The sequence below is a fragment of the Siniperca chuatsi genome, linkage group LG12 (assembly GCF_020085105.1).
Source record: "Siniperca chuatsi isolate FFG_IHB_CAS linkage group LG12, ASM2008510v1, whole genome shotgun sequence".
NCBI lineage: Eukaryota > Metazoa > Chordata > Actinopteri > Centrarchiformes > Sinipercidae > Siniperca > Siniperca chuatsi.
In genome coordinates, this window is record NC_058053.1 from 13794138 (window position 1) to 13813728 (window position 19591).

A 19591-nucleotide genomic window follows, 5' to 3' on the forward strand; every position below is an offset into this window, starting at 1 on the left:
CTCAAATAAAAGGGAAAACAGGTGCTCAGGGTTCAGGGCTCTTAAAGACAAGACTTTCAACAGAATAAAGTTGAAAATTTTTATTCAAAAATGTCAAAGACAAAGAATAAACCTTAGGCAACAATCTACTGAAAAAAAACCCCAAAGTCTTTGGCTTTAACAAACACTATAAAACAAAAATACAGAGGAAAGATTCCTTAGACTGTACATGCAAGTTACCACTGGCAGTTGTGTGGCACAAGTAAAAAAAAAAATTAAAACAAACTTTCATATAGGTCTGTGAAAATTTCTTATTACCTCAAGCTGTCTGTACAAAAATCTTCATAAATTAGAACTTTTTCATATAACTTAATGACTGTTCAACATGGTGGTTACTTATATGAGCAATTTTTCTTGGATGCACCTCTGCAACTCTTGACCCAGATACTATGGCACTTGGTTCAGACCCCACTAGCAGCTTAAACCTCACAAGACAGTTTTACTTCTCAGTCTCAGGCATTACACAGAAATCTCAAGTATAATCACAGCGGCCCTCCACATTTGTTGCACACCCTAGCTAACTGCAGAGGAAATGCTGCTGCGAGTTTGTCCAGACCCAAGACAAAGCAACAAACAAGTTTGTTTAAAGGAGCACAGATCCAGTGAACACCACAACACTTTGTTGTCATTGTTGGTCTTTAACATTTTAGATCAGCCTCTGGAATCTATTGCCGTAAAAGCAGCAATTCTTTTAAAACAATGAAACTGAATGTGTGAACATGAGTAGAAACATATTGTCGTCCCTCCTAAGAATTACAATAGTACATCATTAAAAAATAGGTTTGAAGAAAATCAAAAAGTATTTAAAACAACCTATAAGGAAACAGCTGTATGTGGCCAGCTCCTGAGCGTGGCATTTGGTCTGGAAGGGCGGGCTGGACCTGCTAACCCGACCTAGTACAGAGGAGAAAGAAAACTCTGAGGTAGATAACTGGTCTGACTGACCACCAGGTCGAATCACAGGCTTACACTGCTTTAATCCACTATCATCAATAAAATAATCTGACGTATTTCTTTTAGTGCTATGTCATATCAGATTGCTACTGTCCTTTCATAGTTTCTTTTCTTTTCTTTTTAACTTAATCTTTACTGTAATGTTGCATTTTTCCATTTTTCTCTAAGTATGAAATTCATCTGTGGCACTTGTTGGATCCAGGCCTTCCTTCTTGCTTGTGTGTGTCCGTACTGTACTAATACCTATGAAAACTGAATGTACAAAAAAGGCACACTGTCCAAACTGCAATCTAGTTTGCAGAGTCACTTATGTCCTGGTTAAAGAGACAAATTATACTACTTCCTCAGTGTACTAGCTCGCAATCTTTGGTGAAGTCAACTACAAGTGCCACGTTTGTTTGTTTCCTATCAAAGAGCGAGGTGCTATAAAATACACATATTCATCTCATTTTACCCCCCCACTCACTGAACTTTTGCCTAAGTTCTATTACAAGGCTTTGCTGAGTTTTTTGCACAATCATAAGTCTATGTTTTGCTGTTAGTTTTTCAAATAGAAAGACGCACCCCATCAAAATAACAATTAACATCACCCAAAATGACAAAAAACACGACCGACAAACAAACTTCATTTGCCCCTTCTCATTCCCCCACCCCACCAAGTTCATTTTTGGCTATTCTACAACACCAAGTAATCAAAAAGGCAAGATTCAAAAGCTGACCTTTCATCAGAATTTCTAACACATCCCAACATCCAGAAACATGTGAGGTCGTCTTACTAAATAAATATTACATCCAATAAAATCATCAGATGTGGTTTCATTCAAGACATTTTCTCTAAGATTTCTTCTACTTTTCTATCTGTTTTGGGAGGGGAAAAGCAATAACACAGATTTCATTAAAAAAAACTCCTACATAGCTAATTTCTAAGGCAATAGCTCAACATGTTTTGCTTACTGCCGCTTTCTGTGGTGGTCTGTACAGTTACTGTATCAAAACTATGAAGGCAAATTTTAATCAGATAGAGAGATCATTTTACAAGAAAACAACACTTAACACTTCACCATAGCAACACTCACACAGCAAGCACAAAAACATCATTTTCAAAATGTCTGGCTGAAAAAAAAAATTGGAAATATACACAAAAGACATATTTACTATCATGCATTTTGAACAACTAGTCACATGATTCTTTCTCGTATCCTGTGGCAATCCTTGGTAAAAAATAAACGTTTTCTAGTATGAAAATAAAACTTTCAAAACTTTTTTTAAATATAATTTTAATTATTTGTTGAACTCAGATAATCTCTCTCTCTGAAAATGATACCAAAAATAGTCTCACTTAAACATTTGCAGAACCTGTGCAAAACAGTGAAGAGATTGCATTTGAAGACACGATTGTTTTAGCTGTCCAAATGTTACCTCAGCACTACTTGGTTTGTTGGTAGGAATATGGGGAATGATTGTCGGATGAGTCCAATTGTGACTGTGCACCATTCTCCTGGAAGAGAGAGTAAAATAACCCTAATTCTTTGCCACATTTTGCCAACAATTGTTGTTTTAAATGAGGATAATGTTTTACACACATCAGGCTGCTACGCTGTTAATGCACATACCTCTACAGGAACAGATGATGTATGCATGTGTGCATACTGTGGGATATATGCACCTTGCATAGCTGTGTTGGCGGCCATAAACTGCACAATGAAGGAGAGAAATAAACTCATATATTGAGCATGTTCATGATCTATACATTTTATCATTTAATCATTTCTGACACCATGAGTTCTCTCACCGTTCCTGCACTGCCCAGAGAGAGGTGACTCATCTGCTGTGCAAGCGGGGCCATCATGGAAGTAGGCTGTAGTGACATAGATGGGTCCATAGAGGGCGATATCACTGTACCCTGGAAGAAAATTGTGAGCAGATGAGAGGAATGTATGCAACTGGGGCATACACAAAGTCACTGAAGGATTATTGTTTTGTAAAACTAAAATACTCCTCAAAAACATATTGAATAAAGATGATAGAATGTCAGGAATATTATGCAGAATATCTAGGATGTAAATGTATAATCAGTTTTGCAGGTTTGGATTTCAGGGAAAGAGAATCTGAGTAATCTCAGACATCCAATGCCTGCAGCAGAAGGAGAATAGTCACAAGTTGAGCAAGTTGTCTAATAGCATCTTGGCTGGCCTGATGCATCTAGCAGTATTTTCTCATCTATGCTGGCTCATTTTCAAAGCAAGAAAGGACTCTCTCTCAATTCAAACCCATCTGTTATAAAATATTCGGCATCTGTCATCAAATACACAGTTTTACATATCCTCTCCAAAGCAGTCGTTTTTACATCCCTATACAAACACTTTAGTGCTGTAAATCCTCAAGGATCAGTGTCACCTTATGTGTAACTACTACTCTCCCATATTGTGTCTGTCTGTTTACAGAAAAATGTTTCAATTCTGTTACAACCACAGAGGGAAATGTTTTGATGGAATAGAAAAAAAGAGAAAAGGGAGAGAGACTTGTGATGAAGACAGTGAAGATGAGAAGATGAAGAGATTTTGTTCTTACCGGGTGCTGCATGATGTAGGGCTGATGAGACACCCAGGATGGGTTCTGCACCTGGAACATCACACAAACATACTCTGTAAACACACTGGCACTGAACTGCTGCTATTTCCAGAGATCACATGCTACTGCGATTGACACAGCAACAAGCATGAAAGGCCACAGTGCCCTTTGTCACATATTTAACCCAGACCTCTGAAAGCCCAAAGCTTCCTGCTTTATAACCATAAATACTGAGTTACTACATGTAGAACTGATGAATGAAATGTTGTGTCTTTGTTGTATTACAGTATCAAAGCTACATATTCATCATTGAAGAGAAGGATTCAAACCTGGTATGCTGAAACCGGAGACATGTAAGGAGACATGGACGTCTGAGCGATCATCCTGTTCGAAATGCTGTATGCTCCTGGGAAAAATCTGTGGACAAAGTGTATTTTAATAAAATAACGAGATAAGTTAAGTACAATGAAATATATATATGTTGACCACGACAGTGCGATCAGATCTGTTGTTGTAGCTTACCCATTTTGCATAGCAGCTGCACTGGGGTCATATGTGAGTGTCATTCCAGCCTGGGGGAAAAAGAAGGCACAGGTTTGGCAACTAAACTGAAGCATGCAACACCAACACTCAACTAACACAACATCATACAACAATCTAATGTGTTTCTATTGTGCTCAAACCTGAAAGACTACAAAAGACTTTATAATAAGCAGCAGAGAACATAACCAGATTCCTTTAGATGAGTCTTTCATCAGGTTGTAATATTTGTTGCACTCTCTGTTGTTTATCATACAACACTTTACATGCCCCTGAAATTTGTCCTTTATTATCTATTGGTTCCCATCAGCCACTCACGCCATCCACTTACCAGTCTGGAGTCACCATCCCTTGCCCAACCCCGACCATTCTGGGCAAATTTATTGTGACTTTGTCTCTTTTTCTGTCCACCATCAGCAAACTTGCACAGCAAAGGTTCAGGTGGTGCTAAAGCGAGAGAATAAAATAGAAGGTTTGTCTTAAACAAACACTATCACACACAGTGCTCTCTGCCATTGCTTGCTATACAGTCATTCACTCCCTGAAGCCTGGGAATGCACATTTACTAGCCAGCCTGGGAACACAGACATCTAATTTGGCAGCTGTGGAGCTGTAATCCCCTCCCCTTCCTAAAGGAGGCAAGGCCAGCAGAGACTATTTCAGTCTAATAATCCCATTAAAAAGCTTAGAGAGGGAGTGGAGGCCACACAGAGCAGCTCCCTCTCTCTCGTTTTCTTTGTGCTCTGCCACTTAGGGCTGAGTGTATATGAGCGCTTTACCAGCAGACCCACTGACTCCTGTTGGAAGCATGAATCAGTTGGCTGACCACTTCAACCTGCCTGTTCAACACCGCCCATTAATATAGAACATATTATAGTCATTACAAGACAAATCCTGTTATTTTCTTTCACATATTCTTTTCATGGCATGGCAGTTAAACTAGATTATTTTACATTACATGTCTGCAGTGTGTGCCTGCGAATATAAGATAATTATACAGTATGTCTTACCTGGAACACCTGCAGGTGTCTTAATAAACTTCCCATTGAAGTGAGAAATGACTGCATCACATTTTTCAGTTGACTCCATCCTGAAATTATAAAAGACACACAGAGCATAACTACATCAGTGATAACTGCAGTAACAAGGGTGAGCAGGTTCTTTCTGCCTAAACTGCTTGAAATGCTTTCTTTCTAGGTGGTTGGAAACGGTGGTTCAATATAAAAGAGTGCAAGCCCAAAGTGTACATACGTTATGGAATCAACTTGTATAGTTGTCACCATTTGGGCCACAGAGACCTATTAGTGTACACCCACACACACAAACATTCCTATGATGCATTGTGATATTTTTGTTTGTGCTCTTAACAGGACTCTGGCCTTGCCTGTCAGGTATTTCAGTCAAATGTCAGGTTATGCGAGTACAACTGGTGGAAGCCAGCATTACCACTTTAATTAAATCATCCAGTCATTGTGAAACATTGGAGTTTCATTTGTCCATACACAAACTGTCCATTCGGCTTTGTTATTGACAACATAGCTATGTGTTTTAAGTATTAATTTTGGAAATGAAACACATTCTGCATGGACCGGCATGAGGATTTTTATGATGAGAAATTATCAAAACCCAGTGTGTTTTAAATCTTTTTTTAACAATTTGAAAGGTCTTGTAACATTTTTAAACATTATTGTTTGCCTGGATCACAATCCTTTGGTATTGTTAGCACTATTGTATCTCAAAATAAATACATTTCCTATAGACTTTGTTACCTAATGTTGTAAAGAGGATATTGCCACTTTTCTCCCTTCCCCCGCGCCTGGCATCACTTCTATTTCCCTGGTCGAACAGTGGTCTATTCCTGTTTACTGCTGTAAAGGGGTCTCTTTTGACCATCATCTCAGTTGGATATAATTGATTTAGTTTAATCATATCAATGTGTCATATTTGACATCGATTGAGCAATGTTAAAACGTTATATGTACTACCAGTAAAAAAAACGGTCTCTTAATATTGTTTCAGGACCATGAGTCATTGGCAATAAATGACGCAGGGATCTGACCTTGCAAAGCCCACTCCTCTGCTGCTTCCACAGGAGTCCCTCAAGATGCGTGTGGATATGACCTGGCCAAAGTGCTTTAACATGTTCTCCAGTTCTTGCTCATCCATAGACAAAGGCAAGTTGGAGATGTACAAGTTTGTCGGGTCTTGTTCTTGTTGCTGTATGGTAAAAGAAAGAGAAAGAGGAAGCCAGAGGTAATATGAAATGCTTGAAACACACCTGGAAAACACAAAAACATTCCTTTGTAGTATCACATTCACAGTGGCTTTAGTAACATGTAAAGTAGAAGGAGGAAGAGAGGAAGGAAGGAGAAGTTTCCTTGCAATTCCATATAATTCATCTCTGGAAATGGCTAAACATTTAATAGACTTCTAATACGGACCTCAGTAATGGGGTTATCATGCTTATCTCTTCTTCTTCCTGTCTGTCTCTGTTGGAGGTTTTAGGTAGTAAAGGGTCACTATGAGCAGTGATAAATAGAGATTTGCATGTAGCCCATGATGTGGCTTAAGGCTCACATCAGCTGATTTCTTGCTGTATTTTAATAGAATCAGCAGAAACATAAGACACTGCTACGAGTCCCTGAGGAAAGGCCTCTCACCATTAATATTCATCAGCATTGTGTTGTTCAGAGTCAGCTACTGGGACAGGTTGGATTACTAAAAGTAATACAATGACAGAAAAATCAACATCATTTAAGAATTAGAGGATAATGAATGAGCCACAGCCTGCGCTGCAACAAAACCCAGGGAAGGTTTTTAGGAAGGCAATTGATAAATTATTAATAACAGGAAGCTGTTGTTATACATTACTTGATCATTACTTTATGCAAGATGAATTTTGATCTAGTCTTTATTGTCACATAGTTTCTATTTCAGAAGAAATCATGCTACATGACTTGTTCAAAGAGGGTTTGAGGGTGAGGTGAATGACCCCATGTTTTATTGATGCAGTAGGACTACCATAACAGCTCCTCTGTTTTAATACTGACTCTATTATCACTTGACAGAAATTTGAAAGAAAGAAAACCAACTGTATGTCAGAGAAATGTAGGGACAGAAATATGGCAGTGAGGTAAGAAAACTATTAGTGCTTTGAATGGGTCACCACCCATCAGTCAGTCATTAACTGTGACTGATGCACACTTGTGAATGAAAAGCTGATGAAGAGAGGTGTGGCTGGTGGAGGGGTGTTACTCTTTGCCTTGCTACAGAGACACGGAGTATAAGATTCTGTAAAAATGATGTGATCTACTGCCATCTGACTAAAGGATTCAAACTGGGAATAGGATGGGTGAATGTAAAATCCAATTCCTAAGATTTATATAACATGTATATACTTTTAAGCTTTACTTATCCAGGGTATATTAGGTTAGCATTTATGCTTGGTAGGTGCTCAGTTCAGCCTCAGTCTTATCTGTTGACCACTAAGCAGCTCCACTGGGACATTAAGTATCTTCCTCAAGGGCACTACGAATGGTGGTAATGAGGGATGGGCATGTGCTGCTCTTTCACTTCCCCCACCCAGATTTAGCCTGCTGATCCAGGGATTGGACTGGGACTTTCCGGTATATAAAACAATATAAAAAATGCTGTTCCTCCATACATTTCATCCACACAGCTTGATAAAACTATCTCAAATAATTGCACGATATACAATTTTGCCTATATTAATAACTTCTTATACAAATGTGCAATCCCTTGTATGTATACAGAGAAAGGGGAGCATACATAATCAAGTATCACAAGACATTCATTGAAATAACATACAGTAAAAAGAAGGGAAACTCTTATCTGGCCACTTCCCACCACCTGTCTTTGAAATAATAATGAAAGAAAGCCCATTGAAGGGTGCCTGGGCAGATAAAAAACAGGAAAAGGGACCTTTGTCAGAGAGTCCATTAAGCCCAAGCAAGCTTCAGCAATAGTGAGAATAAAGCTGGAGTGAAAGGCTCACACTTTATAATGGCATTTACGTTCCACAATACAAAGATTAAACTTTGGCATTCCCCTCAAAGCTGCTTTATTTTAATTAAAAAAGTAAAATGGGTGCACAGAGGCATGTCAAGAAGCTCCACAGATCCCCAGACAGGGAAATGAGGCCAGGGGTTCTTGTTCAGTGCTGTATGGGAACACATTTTCCCTGACTGTTACCATAACAACACGCAATTATTTACTTCCTTTTCTAATGTCTGAGTGTAGATGCCTAAAGTAATACAGTCCTACTATTATATTGTGAACAAATAAAGTTGGATTTTTAGTGTATTGAAACACTGAATGACTGTCTGTCCACACAACACTGGGCACCATCAAAGCAATAGTTCGAACTATTTATTTATCTTGACAATCTACTATAATTTCAACTTGTCCAGTGAAGTGTTTATTTGTATTTCCCACAATGTTTTCCAATGTTTTAAAGGTTTAAGTAAAATAATCTTTCAGGGAGATACTAAATGTATGTGTAATGATGCTTTGGAGGGGACAGAAATACTAGCCTCCGCTCCTGGACACGCTTACTGTAGAAGCATGTCTACATGGTGGCTCATTTCTCTGGTAAATCAGCCCGCTGTCAGCAACACCAATCTCTACACCCTATAGTCTAACTGTTGGTGCCACTAACATGTGAAACCCTTCCAAAGCCTGGCTGGGAGCTGTCAGCTGACAGAATACCTTTGGGAACGATCAATGATGTATATAGATGCAACACTTGCAGGGAAACACACACATATACATTATAAACCATAAATGAACACATGAGAACATTTGCTGATGATGCACATGTAAGCACTGGGGACAGATTTACAAAGAAAGTGGTGCAGCATAAATGTGCACTGTATTAACACTGTATTAACTATACTATTAATGCAACGGGAGTCAAACAGACTTTATAGAAAATGAAAAAGAAATGGAATGAGATGATATGAGATGAGAGAATAAGACAAATGAGAAAGAAGGGGCACCAGCTCAGAGTGCAGCAGCTGGAGGGCGGAGATGCTGTTGATACAGCAAATGTATCACTAGTATACTACAGTTAAATGCAGTCAAGAAAGAAGTAGTAATAGTAGAAAGAAATAATTTAATATCGTGATCTCAAAGTTCTTTAAACCTCAGGTTCAAATTCAAGTTTAATGAACACAAACTGTAACAGCCCGTTGTTTGTTTTTTTGTGGCCCTATTATTTGTGCAGACCTCAATGAAATGCATGTGCAATAGGGACAGAGCTGCACATTGCAAACACAAGCAAACTGAGACTTGCAAACTGCAAGAACCTGGTGCACATGGTGTCACAACAAAGATTAAGTTTAAGTTGCATGAACAGCCAGATGGTGGAGAAACAGTGTTACTGGGTGACTTGTATGAATGTGCTATCAGAATTAGACTGTAATGAATTCCAACCTTTGCCATCTGAGCTTGGACACCAGTGGTCTTCAGGGCAGCCACAGCTTTCTGAGCTGCAGCGGGGCTGTCAAAGTCCACAAAGCCATATCCTGAGGAGACAAGCAGCACAGTTAGGACAATATTCTTTAGCCAGCACAAATAATGGCTGAGCTTCCGTGTTGTGTGGACTGACCTATGCCTCTCTGTTATGGATGTGATGGGCTGTGTGTTCATTAGTGGGTATAACATGTTACTATAACAAAACTTTACATACGTACAGTGTGTTACTATGTGATTTTACAGTACTTATTTACTTCTGCATTATATAGGTCTATCTAACTGTGTGTATTTATGTGTACTTTTGTGTGTGCGTGTGGAAGTAGAGGTAGAAGCGTGCTGAGGATGCAGATACCAGTGTGACATTCATGGCTCAGGTCAGCTCTCTGTCCTGGGGGGTACAAACAGGGTGAACCTATAGTACCTAACCTCTACTGCAGCTGCTATATTTAACCTATTCAAGCTAAATTATGGTGAATATGTCAGGGCTCTTTCATCTGAAAAATGGGTCACATTGGTACTAAAAGTTTAATGTGAATCCTTGTCTTATTTATTACTACAAGTTCTTGATAATTCTGAAATGAGTTAAAAAAAACAATGGCTTTAAAAAATGTTTCTGAAATTGAAGGTCACACAAGGTTCTTGCTAAAGCCATCTCTGGCTTCTATCTAAAATTCAGTCAGAGCTTTAACGGTGTCACCTTTCACTGAGAGCCTTTGATTAACTGGCATCTGTATAATCCAGAGGAGAGTGACAAAGCATTCTCTTAATCCCATCAGCACTGGAGAGAATCAGTAAGTCCCTCTTTAGTCAGACGGGCAGTCTACTAGAACTGGACCAAGACCAACACTGTCACTCAACAGAAAGAGGAGGAGTCGGCCACTTCTTCCCAGAAACCACCCACAGCAGTGACACACCAACAGACAAGGGCTGAGGCTTAAAATAACATGAGCTTGGAGGCAGCTTTAAGCAGCCTGGCTGCCTGTTTCCTGACTTGCCCGGATCATCTGACATCATCTGCTGAATGACATGATGTTTTGAGAGAATTCACACAATGGACGTCTACCAATTTTGTGGTAGTGTAGAAGTGATATTCTCTCTTACAGTGAGGTGTTAAAAATCCTGCAGGGCAGTTCATGAGATTTCTTGATACATACTTAATTAGAGGAGATAAAAAAAAAAGGGCGGTGTTGGAAAGGGGAAAAACAACTTCACACACCTTTACATTTGTTTGTAGTCTTGTCCATGATGGCCTTTGTTGATACAATTTTGCCATACCTAGGGGAGGAGCAGAAAGGGGAGGCATTGTTAGCTGGATTACGTACCAGACAGAGACAGTTATAAAACACAGAGAGGGAGGGTTGAGCAACAATCTATGACATCATCGTAAAGATATGAGAAACAGGAAGTGGTTTCCATGGAGGCTTGAAAATCCCCACCATGTGGGTGTAAAGCTAAACAGTCCCTTTTTCTTTAGCCAAACTAAACCACCGTATCAAACTTTATACAGTCACTAAAGTCTCTCTTAGGAGAAGTCGGGTCACTTGGGATTATCAAAGAATCCTATTTGTTTATATGGGGAGTCATCTATGTGTAAGATTCGGACATATAATTACTGTTTTAATTTTATATTTAGGAACACTGATGAACTTTATACACCTTACAATCTTTTCATGGCACAGTGTTGTCACAGAATACAACTTTTTTTCACTTGTGCTTGTACGTATGTGCAAACCACTGTCTCAAAAAAAACACGGAGATTGTGACATTCAAAAGTCTGGTCTGGTTCATGTCGTTGCCATGGTTTCAACAAAAAAGTCATGGTATGCATGTAGACCACAGGAAAGTACTGAGAGTACCATGTTGTTACACTGTAATTTCTTAAAAAATGCTTTGATGTGGGAGCTGTAAAAAAACTGACAGTATTGAGGTGAACAGGTAAAAAACTCCTTGCTTTGTTTTTACACAAAAAGAGTCTCAATAGCTCATTTTAATTCTTTAACTATGTAGTTTCTAGTGCATATTTTAAAACTGTTGTTTTATTCTTAAAAAATCAAATATGTTTCACTACCTCATTTTTACTTTATTTTTATTTAATCTTTATTTAATCAGGCAGTCTCATTGAGATTAACATCACTTTTCCAAGAGAGACCAAGAATATTCAAAAGAATACAAACAACAAACAGAATCAACACAATAAACAAGGTAATTAATTTAAACAGTTACAAGTTACATTGAAAAGTTCAGTAAGACTGTAGTTTGAGGGCAGTTTGCAGTTCATTCCATTTAACAGGTGCATAGTACCTGAAACCAGTTCTGCCAACATTAGTGCGTACATGGGGGATATCTAAAGTTAGGTAGTTACTGGATCATGTACTGTGGCTACTAAATTTAAATGAGAGAAGAGATGTGAGGTAGTTTGGAAGCTTCAGCAGTAGAGCTTTATAGATGAATAACAATGTAATAATGAGATGGCTATTTCTTCTTGACTTTAAGGAACTCCATGCAACTGTGTGATACAGAGAACAATGATGAGTACGAAATCTGTCATTTGTAATAAGCGTAAAGCACTGTGATACACAGGATTTAACTGCTGAAGTGTTGATGGGGCAGCATGGCAATAAAGTATATCTCCATAGTGAAGGACAGACATGAAGGTTGACAATAGTCATCAAACTAACAGAGGTATAGAAAAAACTTGTCAATGGGATAACAAGACTAAATCCTGGGACAGCTGTTTAAAGAAGGCTACCTCTGAAATCCTCCACACAACTCGTTGGCTTGTGGTTGGTATTTTCCACATGGTCAACTACAGTGGACACATTCAGTCCATAGGCATCATGTTAAAAATGACCTATATAATCTACAGTGACAGTGATATAAGCCAGTTGTACTCTGCAGTCAACCAGGAGCATTCTTTAGCCAGGGATTTGGCTAAATGCTAAACTGGGTGAAAGAGCATGAATTTATGACCTTTCCTTCATCTGAACTCTAATCTCAAATCATGTGTGGCTACAGCACGTTTGCTCTGACACTACCATGAAAATGTAGTGCATTTACATGTACATGTAGTTACTTAACACACTTTAGGGTTATTCAGTGTGACCCTTCGAGACATTTTGAATGCACAACAACAACAAAAAAAAGGAAGTCATGTTTGTCTACAGATTAACATAGGAAGTGATAAAACAGCACATCCTATACTTTAGGTCACATTTGTAGTGTGAGGTACTTCTGTACATTAAAACAAGTTAAAAAAATATTGCATTTAAGTTGCAATTGCATCTGAGTGAGCTTGAAAACTCTTAAACCAAAAGATCTCGCACTTAAATCCTCAATAAAATAAACATGTATGTCACTGCTGAGGCCAATTTCAATACGTAATATATTTCTAAAAAGCCAAAGAATGAATTGGCAGCATTGTGCTGGAAAGTCGGTATCACATTGTGAAGATGGGGCCTCAGAAAAAAAGCAAATAAAATCTATGAGGCATCGGGGTGGTCTCTCTGCATGGCAAATATAAAGCATTCAATGCACAAAGAGAGCTGTGCTGACAGTATCTCTCTTTTATCCACACACATGATAAATGAAATCTTTGCTGCTGTGCCCCACATGCTGTCAAGTAGCTCACCATTCACACTCTGTCCTTGTGTGGTCTTCAAGATCATTTTTCATGTCATATTCAAATGAAGCCTGCAATACTGCCGCATTTGTTATAACCTCAAATATATACATAAGAATCCATAGGTGTCTCACCACACTCTCTGCATGGCCCAAAACTACTCTATTTGTTATAAAAAGCTGATTAAATCTTAAATCCTTTCTTGGAAGATATTTAAACAGACCTGTAGGGCTCAGTTTGTCATTCAAAGTCATCTCATTAGAAAGGAAGAAAATGTACTATAACAATAAATTACAACAAAGACAAAACAATATAAACTTTCTGATCTTTCAATACAATAAGAGTGCATTTGTACTTGTAAATGGCATATTTACATCTTACTTTTTCACACCTTATTTGTATTTTAACAATTTTATGTCAAAAAGTGACTGCCACTGCAAATCTAAACTATACACTAAAACTACGTAGACCAAAAAATCAATAGCTGATCAATAGCTGATAATGATGAGAGGAAGTGTGGTACTCACGGCTGGCAGAGCTTGACCAGGTCATGGTCTGTGCTTGAAGGAGAGAGGCCTCGGATGTAGAGGTTTGTTTTGCTGAGCTGATCCCAGCCTGCACAGCTACTGCTGCTGCTGTTGTTGGTGCTGCTGTTGGTGCTCGGGCTGGGTGGAGCCATGGGGTGTGACGGTGTGGCAACAGGTTGCTGGAAAAGGCAAGGAGACACAGAAAAACTAGGTTGAATTCAAGCTCAGGCTGGGTGGTAATTAAATAATATTGTTTACCGTCCCTCCATATAATTGTAACATGGCTCAAAGTTCTCAAGTCTAAGTGAATGATATGTCAATTTTCCCCCAAAATGTGCTTAAACTTATTTTTGTTAATATTAGACAATTTGACTCTACATAATTAACATGGTTTTAACTTTTTGCCATGTGATTGTGAATACATTAAGAGAAACAGTGTTTCACTTCCCACTCTGGCTGAAAGTTTCAAGTTTGTTTCACCTCTGAGCACACAAACGGCATCTCTTGTGGGTGTGGTTGGGTGTGGTCAGAAGTGTGCTTCTGATGTCACAGTGTACTGGAACACCCTGGAGTACACTTGTACATCACAGCTGTATTTCTATTTTCTGGAGGTGTTAAGTTATTCTTTAAACCTGTAATAACTGATTTTGCAGCTACTTTGGAGCAACAGAAATAAGCTGTAAACACAATATTGACATATTATCACCTTAAAAAGTTGATATAGTGAAGTTGTTAGCAAATAGTTGCAAATTTACACATCCAGCTGATACGGAGTCACATCAGCATTCATTTGGAGTTGTATCTCTGGTGACCTGATGTCCAATATTCACTGTCTTTTAGCTCTGTTTTGCTCTCCACCAACTCCTCGGGGAAATTTCTAGTGCTTTAGCTGCAAAAGGTTCCACTAGTATGTACACTAGCTAGTCGCTAACTGTGTCTGTCTGCCGATTGGTGCTGGGCAGGTAGAGTACAGTGGGTTGTTAGAGCTTTTTCAGAGCTGAAAACAGCTGACTGCTGCGTCTGGAAATGGCGCTGATGAGAACCAAAAACCAGTAAAGTTGCAGGCTGTTAAACCAAAACAATGAATTAAAAGATGCTGAAACACTCTGTAGAGCTGAGGGGAACTGCACAGTCGGGAATATCACTACAAGTGACCCCTTTCACGTGCACATCGTCCTTGTCCAAGTCAGGACAAAACAACAACTTGCTGCAAACTGTCTGCACTTTTTTGGCTTCAGTATATCTTTGATTTGCTGACAAAATATTAATATTTGAGTGAGCTGTATCATAATATGATGACTGCCACTTTTGCATGACATTTCTGCATGAAAATTCACTCCAAGAAAGTCCTGCTGTGTGCCCTCACCAAGTCACTCACATTTGCACATATTAAGGGGGGAAAAAAGATTAACTGTTTGGACACTCCATCATTAATATCAGGTGGGTTTCTGTCCAGTGTGAGGATTAATATTTTACAGAGCAGTGAGCCATATCTGCAGAACAATCTCCATCACACCTTCGCAGTCTGAGTCACAATCAGGGTCCGCAGGGGCCAGTAGTTTGATTTCACACTGCCTCAGGGTGTCGAATAAGCTATTCGCAGGTCAACATAAACAATAATTTCTGGTGTACCGCCAGACAGCTTAACCATGGCAGTCTCATTAATGAGTAGCTTTTTTACTGTATATGTTCAAAATGGTTTGAGAGACTTCAAGTATGACTGTGTCTTTTCCCTAATAGTCAAGAAAAAACAATTACTAAGAATTTACTGGTTTTTTGCTCTGAGATGATATAAACACAGTCAAACAACTGGCAATGTGATTTTCACATGCTATTCAGTTTTGGTTTCACATGTTATTCTAAGTAGGCTATTGCTTATAATAGCTGCAGAGGGCATGTCTATGCGAGGGCAAGAAGGGAAAAAGCAAAAATCCTTCGGTGATTTTGCAACTGTGTGCTTTATGTTTACAAGATACTGATGTCCTAGTCTGAGAGAGCTGTCCCCTTCAGGAATTTGTCTTCTTTACTATCCAACACGGCTCACCCCTCCACCCCCCCCTCCCACTGAGGAATCACAAGTTGAGAGGAAGCTGATGGAATCCCAAGCATGAAGTGGTGACAAGATTGAGCAACCTAAGTCCGAAACTCAGCCTAGAGGATCTTCTCTTGTGACCGACTGGTCAACAACCTCACATAAGTTAGACCTACTGTTTGCCAACTGATTGGTGGCAAAAGTCCTCATTTCCTCCACCTTCTACCAGTTAACTGCTCTGTTTAGCATGGTCTGTGTCACCAAGTTAAAATTATGAATGTGCTTTCAGTGTATGAACAAAATTGTTCCACAAATTAAAGGTGAAGGAGTACGGCCTCGCTCTTTAGTAGTTGCCACAAAGACAACAGCAATAATGTAGCTACTGTTGCTACATGAATATGACAGAAGAGTAGTCAGGAAATCCTTGGTAATTCTTGGAAAACTCAAACAAAACATCAACTCATCAACAGACTGAACTATAATAAATGTATTGTTACCAGGAAACATGGATCATAGATTAGACTACAGTGAGGCCAAAAACTTACTAAACATTTATTACCAAAGAAGCGGGAATTATTTCCTAAGTTACACTGAATAAAACTTTGGCACCAAATGTGAAACACTATTACTTTGAAACTGGTGTTTCAAAGTAATAGTGGCAGGTACTGTGTCATCATACGAGTTCAGTCTTGAGGTATTGAACCTCCTTTAAAATGGAAAGTGTACCTCTCAATCTTCATAGGATTTTCATCCAAACACAAGAAGTAAGACAATTACATCTTATTTCTCAGGATCTCCAAAGAATGATTATTGAACGGTGAATGCTGAATAATTAAACATACCCTGAAGAAAATGTAAAGCTCAGGCTGTAGGGCAGGACATGAGAAAAACAAACACAGCCAATTGTTGGAAATCAATGGGGTTAGAGATAAGGATCTAAAAAAGCTCCATGTTGCAAGTTTATTTAAACCTTTGACAGTCACTGTCATCACAGTATCGAATGCATTTGTGAGTTGTAAATATGTTAAATAACATGCCAAATAATGACTTTTACTAAACAAAATGAGACATGCATTATATACATTCCAGTAATAGTTATATAGTAATAGTAATAGTTATTAATATAACATATGTACCATAACACAAGACAAGCCAGACTTTAAAGAGAATGCCTGCCACAGAGCCCGATCTCCATTTTCAGAGTCTGGGCTTCAGGTGAGTGCAACTTCCCTTTTCTGTGGGACTGAAGAGAAATTTTGTTTTTATACATCTGCCTGCCTACTCAGATGCAGGACTGTGAGAGACTGTGATGGGGAGAGGACGGCATCTTATCAGCCAGCTCCAGACCAACAGAGCTCGTCATATCCGAGCTGGAAATACACAGGGCTTCCAGTAAAAGGCCTCGCCCATGGAGCTCTAGCCACAGGATAACAGCATGAGCACGACAGCGTAAAAATGCTTATTCAAATTATTTGGCTAAAGGAAGTTTTAAAAATCTATATGTAACTGGGACAAAGTGAATGCATCAGTGGACAATTGGTCATCCATACTTTATAATTCTGTACAATACAGAGAGACCTAATAAATCAAGCAGATAGGATGTATGAATTACATTTTATGAAATGTATACTCCAAATATTTTAGGTAACCTATGGCTTATTTCACTGAAAGTCAGTTTGTTAAAACAGAAACCAACCAAAAGCAAGAATACATACTGTGGGAATTGCAAACGTCTGTTTGGTTGAGTTTGTGTGTGGTGCTTAGTGGTGTCCATTGCCAGCTCATGTGTACTTCATTTATAATCCAAAATATGTAATAAGTGATGTGAGCTTAGCCTACTATTTTGCTATGTGGCCAGTATAGCCATTACATTAAACATCAACTGAAGTCATAGGCCTGTATCTCTCCAGCAGTTATCAGACCTGGACCACAGCCCGAACAGCAGGTAGGCTTTTCTTAATATGCATAAGTGGCCTAACTGAATCTTATATCACACACAGGAGCACAACACTGCCATTTCAAATGCCATAGTGTACGTTAGTTCAACCAAAGTTTTCTTTCTGTTAGACCGTACAACATACAAGTTTTTTTAGGCTGTGAGCTGTTGTCAAATAAACCTTTTTGCGACTTCCATGAAGTCAGCTTTGTGGACATTATGTCTTAAGGCTGGTCTCTATATAAATATTTGCGTATTTACCTGTTTGCGATGCGGAGTCCTTAGTGGGTTTCCAGTATTAGCAAAAATCATCCTCAATTCGATGGGAGGGTAGTTTTTTTTCAGTTAAGCTACAATTTTCTAGCGAAATACATAAAACTCCTCGTATAAGTAGAAAATTATTTGACGTGGATATCCTCTTTACTCCGATAAAGGGCACAAAAATAGGATTCTATACATATTAGCTGTATACATGTCCTTATTGTCGTCGACTATCCGGCAACAGAAACCTCCGTAAATTGTCCCAACTTCGATTGCCCAGCCCAGTTTGTTTGACTGGCTTCATTGATTTGCACTCAGCGCTGCGCAGGACAGGACTGACGCTGCCACGGTGGGGAGAAACCACTCGACCCTTTGGTGTAGGGGTGAACTTTTAACAGTGTTCCCAAAATACATAACAATTTGCATTTGTTTGCTCCAATGAAGATTTAAAAGTAGATTTTTTTTAATTCGAAAAAATGTACCTCGGCATTTACGATAATCTACACTGTCCTTGTTATCTAAACACATGATTTAAAGAGACTGTCTCCACCTCTGTTGTTGTTCGTGTATTACAGAATGCATACCAAACATTCCACCGTGCGGCTGTTTGTGGATGTGATATTCTGACGAGATTCAGTGTATTTTCATGACCTACGGAGAATAAAAATTAAACTAAAGTAGTAAATTCAAGTTCTATGTTTAGGTATAATGATAATTATTAATGGCAGTGAAGGATTCCATTTAGTTCGGAGGCAGCAGTCCACCGATGATCAATATGAGCTTCAATGGCCATGATACAAATTGGTGTGGTTTTATAGAAGCCTGAATAAAAATGATCACTCAGTGATCACTCACACATTTTTAAGAGACGCTGTAATAAAAAATAGACTTTAGCTTAGGTCACGCAAAACAGCCATAAAATAAAACATTGAGAAAACAGACGCTTTCTCAATATGACATTTTAAAAGTCTAATTGGTAAATTATATCAAGGATGAGTTAAATGGTTCGCAATTGGAGTAAAGGATCAGTCCACCCAAATTACAAAACAACATATTTCACAACTGAATGAATGGTATGTACTCATGCAGATACTTTGATTTTATTTGCCCATTTTTAAGCTATAACCTCCCCTGTAACTTCTGCCACCACCCCAATACAATGGAGATTAATGCAATTTCACTTGTGGCACTAGAGCAATCCGTTTTCATTAATAACAGCAATTATAATAAACTGCTTCCTCTAAAAATAAAAACAGTGATTTTTACAGAATATCCAGAAGAAGTCTCAGTAGTGGATATTGCAAAACCTCTGAAAATAAAATAGAGACTATCTGCATTGGACAATGGGAAATTTGCTCTTAATTATTTTGGTGAACTGATCCTTTGAAGATTAGGTTTTGTACTTCTATTATGGATTGTGTGCAGTAGGACCCTCTTAATGTGAGTGACGGGTGGTGGTGGTGTGTGTATGTGTGTGTGTGTGTGGGGGGGTCTTTATTGGAGCAGGTAAGAGGGGCAGGCTGGGCTATAAATCAAAGACAATCTACTGCCACTGTCACCTGCTGATTGGAAAACCAACACTGGCAGAAAATGTGAATTAATGGCGACCTTCAGCA

General features: G+C 38.7%; 1 protein-coding gene and 1 long non-coding RNA gene across 6 annotated transcripts; one reads left to right on the top strand and one right to left on the bottom strand.

Moving 5' to 3' along the window:
• Positions 1 to 65: 65 nt before the first annotated feature.
• On the bottom strand, positions 66 to 18291 carry LOC122885422 (RNA-binding motif, single-stranded-interacting protein 1). 5 transcript variants are annotated; one of them, XM_044216492.1, is made up of 15 exons: positions 17976 to 18291; positions 13747 to 13925; positions 10817 to 10875; positions 9953 to 9988; positions 9559 to 9650; positions 6164 to 6321; positions 5115 to 5194; positions 4436 to 4551; positions 4087 to 4136; positions 3894 to 3981; positions 3565 to 3615; positions 2786 to 2896; positions 2607 to 2687; positions 2413 to 2488; positions 66 to 933 (listed from the first exon to the last, which is right to left on the bottom strand). In XM_044216492.1, exons 1-14 carry the CDS (start codon positions 18024 to 18026, stop codon positions 2420 to 2422), a joined length of 1221 nt encoding a protein of 406 aa, XP_044072427.1. In that variant the 5' UTR covers positions 18027 to 18291; the 3' UTR covers positions 66 to 933; positions 2413 to 2419. The 5 variants fall into 5 exon arrangements, with proteins under 5 accessions (XP_044072427.1, XP_044072425.1, XP_044072426.1 ...); XM_044216490.1 differs by having other exon boundaries at positions 2413 to 2491; XM_044216491.1 differs by having other exon boundaries at positions 66 to 2488.
• On the top strand, positions 10885 to 13168 carry LOC122885423. Its single transcript, XR_006380108.1, has 2 exons — positions 10885 to 11535; positions 11710 to 13168. It is a non-coding gene; the product is annotated as an uncharacterized LOC122885423 (long non-coding RNA).
• Positions 18292 to 19591: the final 1300 nt, after the last annotated feature.

Bases quoted from the DNA above. Each gene is read 5' to 3' on its own strand.
- LOC122885422 (XM_044216490.1), bottom strand. From the start codon at position 18,026: ATGATTTTTGCTAATACTGGAAACCCACTAAGGACTCCGCATCGCAAA. The intron at 6,322-9,558 runs GTTGGAATTCAT...TTTACCATACAG, and splicing joins TCCAAGCTCAGATGGCAAAG to CAACAAGAACAAGACCCGAC. The intron at 2,492-2,606 runs GTATGTGCATTA...TCTCTCTTCCAG, and splicing joins CATCATCTGTTCCTGTAGAG to GAGAATGGTGCACAGTCACA.